Genomic DNA, 6,978 nt, shown 5'->3' with positions numbered 1-6,978 from the left:
GAACAGCCCCACCCACAAACACGCCTATTGCGCCCGCCCTACCCGCCCTACCCGCACACCCACACACCCACACCCCCGCCGCAGGCTGGCCGGCCTCAGGAAGGCGGCCGCGCGCCTGCGCGCCGGCTTCGCGGCGCTGACCGGTTACTCATCCAAAAACGACACCGACCTCGTGTTCAGCTCTGAGGCCCTGCAGCTGCTCGAGGCGGCCCTGCCCGATGACGAGCGCAGCACGTACCGCTTAGTCATGCGGCCGGGCCTGCCGCCGCCGCCGGCGGCCGATGGGGGCGCAGCGGCCGGCGGCGGGGGCGCAGCCGGCGCTGGCCCCCTGGCGAGGGGGGCCGGGGGGGAGCGGGTGACGTCGTCGGGTGACGGGTCGCTGACGTGGCGGCGGTACTACCACAGCATGCTGGCCGGCGTGTACGGCATGCTGTACCGCGCGAACGTGCCGCGGTACAAGCCGGGGCTGGGGGAGGGCGCGGCGCCTGTGGAGCACGATTTTGTGTTTGTGAGGTGAAGGGTGTCGCGGAATACAACCAGAGGGGGGGGGGACGACACCCCCTCGCCTGCACAGCCAGCCCGGTTGCATCACCCTAGCAGCAGTCAAATCGACCGCAGCTCATGCCTTGATCCGCGCCGTGATGCTACATTTACAGAGTTGCGGCTTGACGCACCCAGATTCTTGGAGAATGCATTGTTGAGTGGTCACAATGGACACCTGCACAGACACGCTCTGTCCGTTGATGTTTTGACAAATTCCTCACGCTGTACACAACACAATCAACACACACCTGTAAAGTCAACGATAAACAATGATCACAACTGCTGCGGCGCTTCGGCGCCCATGTGCGCCTCTGGCAGCCTGCGCAGTATCACGGGCCCCTGATAGCTCTGCATGCGCGGCCACAAATCGCCCGCCGTCAGGCACCCCATATCGTCGCTCTCGCCCCCGCCACCGCCGCGCCCCGCTCGCCGCGCCGCCCGAAGCGCAGCCACCGCCGCGCCGCCCGCGAAGGTGCACACTGGGGCCAGCACCAGGCGCGTGAGGGCCGTCAGAGCTGTGAGCCGCCAGGGAGCGTCGGGCCCAAAGGCGCGCGCGCCGCAGCGCAGGTGGTACAGAGCCAAGTCCTGCAGGCCGGTGAGCGCCGCGACTGCCGCCAGCGGCGCCTCCTCTGCGGCCACGCCGGCCGACAGCCGCCTGAGCGCGGGGAACGGCGCCGCCGCCGCCCCTTCGCTGCTGCTGCTGCTGCTGTTACCGCCGCCGCCGAGGCGCAGGAGGTCGTCCCTCGACGGCAGCGGGCAGCGGGACAAGGATAGCGACGCAAGCCGCGCGCCCAGCATCGGCGCGGCGCCGCACGCGAGCGCGCGCCAGGCGGCGGGGGCGAGCTCCGGCTGGCTCAGCTCGAGATGCTCCAGCGGCGGCGGCGGCCCCGGCGGCGGCGCCGGCGATGCTGCCGCCGCCGGCTCGGCGGCGGGCCGAGGGGCCGCCGAAGGCACGCACCGGCTCGCTGCGTCGGGGCCGTCTGCGCCGTGATGCATATCATGGCGCGCACTGCTCTGCTGTGCGTGCTGTGCATGCTGGGGGTGCTGGGGCGGCTGACGTGTCGCCGTCATGGTCAAGATCGCCTCTGAAAGGTCTCCAAGCTCGAGGCTGACGCCTTGGCCGCAGGTCAGGCTCCGCAGGCGCGGGAAGCCCAGCAGCCAAGCCGACGGCAGCTCCACCTCGCCTGGGCCGGTGCACCTGCAGGGAGCAGGCAGTTGGATAGGCATCAGGTGTGTGCTTGAGAGTGATAGAATAAGTAGTGCTCAAATTGGTGCGTGGGTGCGGATGTGATGGTGCGTGGGCGGAGTGCAGTCAGGAGCGTGACGAGGGACCCCAGCTCTGGACACGCTCTTGCAAGTATGCGTGCGGCTTGGGGAGGGTGTCATGATGACGTCATGCGTCCGCTGACGCGCCGCACGACCCGGCGGTCCGCGGCTCCGCGGCCTGGCTCGAACCTCACCGCAGCTGCAGCTGGGTGAGGTGCGATCCAGCCGGCGTTGACGGCAGGTCTCTCACGGCGGACCAGGCCTGCGCATGGGGCGGCGAAGGGCGCAAGCGGTGGTGCAGGGTGCGAGGGGCACAAAAAGATTGCCGACGCCGGGCTGGGTATGGGTTGATAAGAGCGGCGGCAGGAAAGGGCTGCCGCACGCGTTCATGCATGCGCCAAGCTTCCTGCGGCGGCTCAGCATCCACCCTCCCATAAATTGTCTGCCACGCGGCCGCCCGCGCCCCCGCCGGGCCGCAGCACGCGACGGGGCCCTGCTTGGTGCCTTCAAGGGCACGCACGTCGAGAGCGCGCGACGCGTCGACCGGCAAAGCCAGCGACTCGAGTGGCAGCCGCGCCAGCTCCCGCAGCCCGTCCGGCGCGGCGCCCGCCCGGTGCGGGGGCTGCACGTGCAGCGCGACCGAGCGCAGCGCCGGCAGCGCCGAAAGGCGCGCCAGCTCAGCGGGGGACGGCGCATCAGTCAGGCACAGCTCCAACCCGCCCACGAAGAGCGCCCCTGACGTCGCGCTGATTGCGCCTGGGAGCAGGGGCGCGCGGCCGCGCGCGCTCGCCGTGGCGGCGTCGCAGAGGGCGGCGAGCCACGCCGGGCCGCGGCCAGGGGGCGTGGCGCCGCCGCCGCCCCAAAACGCGCTGTCTCGAGTCTCCTGGATCTGGATCGACGCCAGGCGCGGTTTAGTGGAGAGGAGGAGGCCAAACAGCCGCGCGAGGGCGTCGGCGTCAGGCGGCGCCGCCGCGCCCAGGGGCAGCCGCAGCAGCGCGCGCGTCGCGCGCGGGCACGCGCGCGCGAGCGCAAGCTCCGCCGCGGCGCCGCCCGCGGCGAGGTCTGGCAGGTGGATGCGCACGCCGTTGGGCGCGCCGGCGGCGGCCGCCGCGAACGCGCGGCAGGCGAGGCGCATGCGGGCGCGGGCGTCGGCGGGAAGGGGGCACGCGACTGCGGCAAGCACGTCATCTGGGAGGTCTGCCCACGACCGGGCTGCTGCTGCTGCGTCGTCCCCTAGCAGGGCGAGCTCGACGGGGCGGCCGGCCGCGTGCAGTTCTTTGCCTGCTGCTCGCTCTGCATCAGCAGGGTCGGCTGCAGGCGGGAAGGCGGCATTGGCGTCCATGCTGAAGGATCATCCCAATCGCGGGAGGGAGTGCTGCCACGCTGACGCTGCAACGTGCGCAGCGCGCCGCGACACCATGCTGCTGCAAGATGGCGCTGCGGCTGCTGCGGATGCGTGTGACCGACAGCAGCCGATTTCAGGTGCAATCCACCGATTGTGTGTACGACTATGCCGGCTGGATTTCGTCACTTGCTCACGTTGTTCATGTGTTCATCTGAATCAGATCTCAAACGAACGAGATACCAAGGGCGAAGACGAATAGCTGAGATTTGATGATGTTTGCTGTGCATCATGCAACCCCTTCCCAGGTTTTGTCAGCATGACTGAACAGGGGCAGTGTCACCAGGGCAGCGCACGGGTGTCTGTGCCCATTTCAAGGTGCTCAAGAGCCTTGTGATGTTGATGCTGTGGTAAGTGACTTTGCAACAGCCACAGGTGACTCTTGGTCACCATGTGAGACTCTGAGCTGACTGAGGCCGGCACGAGCACTGCAATGCACAGTGCAAGGGCGCCCACCGACATTCCATCCCCACAGGCTGCAGCCTGCTGACTTGCCCGATGGCGCAAGGTGCGTTCCAAGCGGTAACTCCGCAAGCTGTGCAGTTCTGAGGTCATGAGCGTCCTCAAAATCATCAAATTGCTCAATGCGCTGGGTATCTTGTGGCGACCACTCCCAAGGCTGACATGGAGATGACGAGCAAAGGGCATGGATGGTGGTCACCAGGGCAGCGCCGTTGGAAAGGAATCCATCACACAAGATTGAATGTTATGTGGAGGTCACTGGGTATGGTAGCCTGGGGTTTGCCTCCTGGCTGCTCTGCTTCCGCGCCACAACGGGCGCGCCCGGTACCGGCACAGGCAGCGGCTCAGCGTCGCCCTGACAGTGATGTCTCGCGAGTTCCACATAACAATTGCGCACCGTGCCAGGTACTGCCCCGCCGCCGTGACGCTGCTGCGCCCTACAAGTGCGCCCGCTCGCCACCGCGGCCCGAGCCACGCCTAGGCCAACGAAAAATCTGCACAGCCACGACGCTCACCAACGCCAGCAGATTCCTTGCCTACAGCACCTGCTAATCTGCGTTGCGTCCCCATTCGCGCGCCCCGCCCTGTGCAATTGTTGAGGTTGACGCCGCAGCGTTGCCCGGTGCGGCCTTGTTCTTGCAACAAGCCAGGCCAGCCGTGGCCCTGGTGTCGGACCCTGAGGTGCTTAGCTGGTACCCTCATGCACGTTCATAGCCAACTCACGGCCGCCAGTGCAGGAGCATCAGTGTGCGCTTTTGGACAACCTTTGTTATGGGATTGTGGGAATAAGCTGACGCCTGGTACCTTCGTCTCTGAGCCCTGCGGTCACATCCACCACGGCAGGTGCCTTTCACGACGGCACCCCCTATGAAGCCATGCTGTGCGCGGGTTGGGGAGGCGTGTGGCCAAGAGGCGTCCGCCTGCTGTTAGTGTATCGCATGCCCCTGCAATACACCGACGTAAGCTCGTGTGGGGTGGGTGCGGCGGGGCAGGGTCGGGTGCATAGTTTTTTCTCTGAGGTATGACGTGTACATGCTGATTAATGCACTGGTGTGTTTTTGGGTTCGGGCTGTGGAGCAGCAGTGCTAGCATGGTGTGTCCCATACCTTGTCCGCCGGGTGTTTCTGAAAGCACCTTATGAACGCGAGACGGACGGCATGTCTCGTACAGCAGCAAGTAGAATTGTACTGGAATGTCGGAGAAGGAAATCGGTGGCGGCGCCGCCCGTTTCCAGGGACCCGTGCAGCGGGACCTGGCATGGCGTGGACCGAGCAGGGGTGCCCACAATGCTGGGCCCTGAGGCGCCGGCCCCCTGGGCCACCCCCCCCCCCCAGAGGTGATGTTGGCTGTTTGCATGCCCCCTTGCGCTTTGCTTTGAAAATTATCGGTTGAGATTCCCTCACGAGACACAGGTTGCTGTGTCCGGCCGCGTGATTCGCGGATGCAGAACCCCTGGAATGTGGGGGAGGTGCACTCACCGGGTGACACCACGTTGCAGCCAGCTTCTGTTGGCGCCGCCAGGTCGTGAAACCCGAGCGTGATCAGTCCTGCATACTATTATGGTGCATCTCATTACGAATCGATCCTACATTCTGTCAGCTGTGTGCCAAATGGATGCCCGGCAATTTTGTCTGTGACAATCACTTCGCGCGTGAAGGACCGCCAATCACCCTCACTTGCCCGTAAACGACTACAGTAGTTTTACTGCCTCTTTGGTGTACACGGAGCGCGGTTCGGCCTCTGCCACCGACTCTATCATCGCTCTTGCGGCAAGGGCGGGCTCTGCAGTGCACCCGTGCGCTTCACCCGGCATCCAGCCTGTATATCATGTGGCATATGTCTACACCGGTCGAGCTTGCCACTGCGTGCCCAAGCGAGTCCATGCTAGTGTCCTTCCCGGCACACCACGTCACCGCCCCTTCCCCGTTCATGGGGGTTCAGTGGGACGCAGCGGAGCAGGCCTGGCGCGCTTGGCTCGTCTACTCTGGCTCTCGTACAAGTGTGGGCGGCAGGTGAGCAGGGTATAAGCGGCCGCCGCGCGCCCCCGCGCCAGCCACTGAAGGCGTGCTGGTTGTTGCTAACACCGTCGTCGCTTGGGCCCGGCCCGCGATGCTCTCGCGCCTCCTGCCAACCCGCGCCCGGGCGTCCCAACCCTGCCCCTGCGTCCTCGATGCGCGCCCCCACTCACGCATGCCCCCTCCTTCGACGTCCACTGCAGGTTTGAGCGGCCCGAGGCGGCTGCCCTGGCCTATGACGCCGCCGCTTTCCTGCTTTTCGGCCCCAGCGCCGCCCTCAACTTTGGGGCCGCGCGCGCCCAGGCGTTTGCGCCGCATCTGAAGGGTGACCCAGGAATGTGCGCGCTAGAGCAGCTCAAGATTTTGGCTGACATGAGGGCCGCGCTCGCGGCCGCCGGCCACGCGGCGTCGGCCGGCCCCGCTGGGCTTCAGGGGGCGGGCGCCCCCACACCCTGCAGCAGCGGGCCCGCGGGCGGCGCCGCCGCAGAGCCCAGCGCGCCGCGTAAGCGCCGCTCACCGGCGCCGTCGGCGCCGGAGAGCCCCGCCGCCCGGTGGTCCGCCCCGCCGCCGGCCGCGCGGCCGTCATCCGGGCGCCCACCGCGCTCGCCCCACTCGTTCCCCTATGCCCCCTCCCCGCCCTCGCCGGGCGCCAGCAGCAGCAGCGGCTGCTCTGGGGAGTGGCAGCCCTCGGTCCAGCGCGCCATCAGCTGCCCCACGCTGGGGTGCGCGCCCGCGACGAGCAGCGAGAGCACGGGGGCGCGCCGCCATGTTTCCGAGCCGCTGGCGCACCTGCTGGCCGCCCCGCAGCAGGCGGCCTGCTTGGCACGCAACGCATACAGCCTGCCGCCTCCCTCGCCGTCGCAGTGGCTGCCGCTGGGCCAGGAGCAGCAGAAGTTTCAGCCGCAGCAGCGCTACCAGGTGCCGCAGCAGGGACAGCCGCACCAATACGAGCAGCACGTGCATAACCTCGACAACCACCAGCAGCCGCAGCAGCAGCAGCAGCAGCAGCAGCAGCAGCAGCAGCAGCAGCAACAGCAGCAGGAGCAGCAGAACAAGTTAAATCACTGGCACGTGCCTGTGCAGCAGGCCATTAAGGATGCCTCGCCCGGCTCGGGCCCTTCCTCCAGCGGCATCAGCAGCGCCACAGCCGCCAGCCCGGTCAGCCAAAGCGAGGGGAGCGACGGCCTGGGCGCACACGCGGCGCCGTCAGGGTGCAGATGCTGCGGCGCCGACGCTGCGTGCGCCGCATGCAGTCCCGACGAGCGCGTCGCGTCGCACTCCGCCGCCGCC

General features: G+C 67.5%; 1 protein-coding gene across 1 annotated transcript; it reads right to left on the bottom strand.

Moving 5' to 3' along the window:
• Positions 1-816: 816 nt before the first annotated feature.
• MNEG_12350 (hypothetical protein) lies at positions 817-2,944 on the bottom strand (the record flags this gene model as incomplete). The annotated part of the gene is made up of 3 exons (XM_014039178.1): positions 817-1,741; positions 2,004-2,071; positions 2,330-2,944. The coding sequence occupies 3 exons, from the start codon at positions 2,942-2,944 to the stop codon at positions 817-819; spliced, it is 1,608 nt and encodes a 535-aa protein (XP_013894632.1).
• Between the last annotated feature and the right edge of the window lie 4,034 nt (positions 2,945-6,978).

The sequence above is a fragment of the Monoraphidium neglectum genome (assembly GCF_000611645.1).
Source record: "Monoraphidium neglectum strain SAG 48.87 unplaced genomic scaffold scaffold03200, whole genome shotgun sequence".
Classification (NCBI taxonomy): Eukaryota; Viridiplantae; Chlorophyta; class Chlorophyceae; order Sphaeropleales; family Selenastraceae; genus Monoraphidium; species Monoraphidium neglectum.
This window is presented reverse-complemented; position numbering and strand designations above follow the sequence as displayed.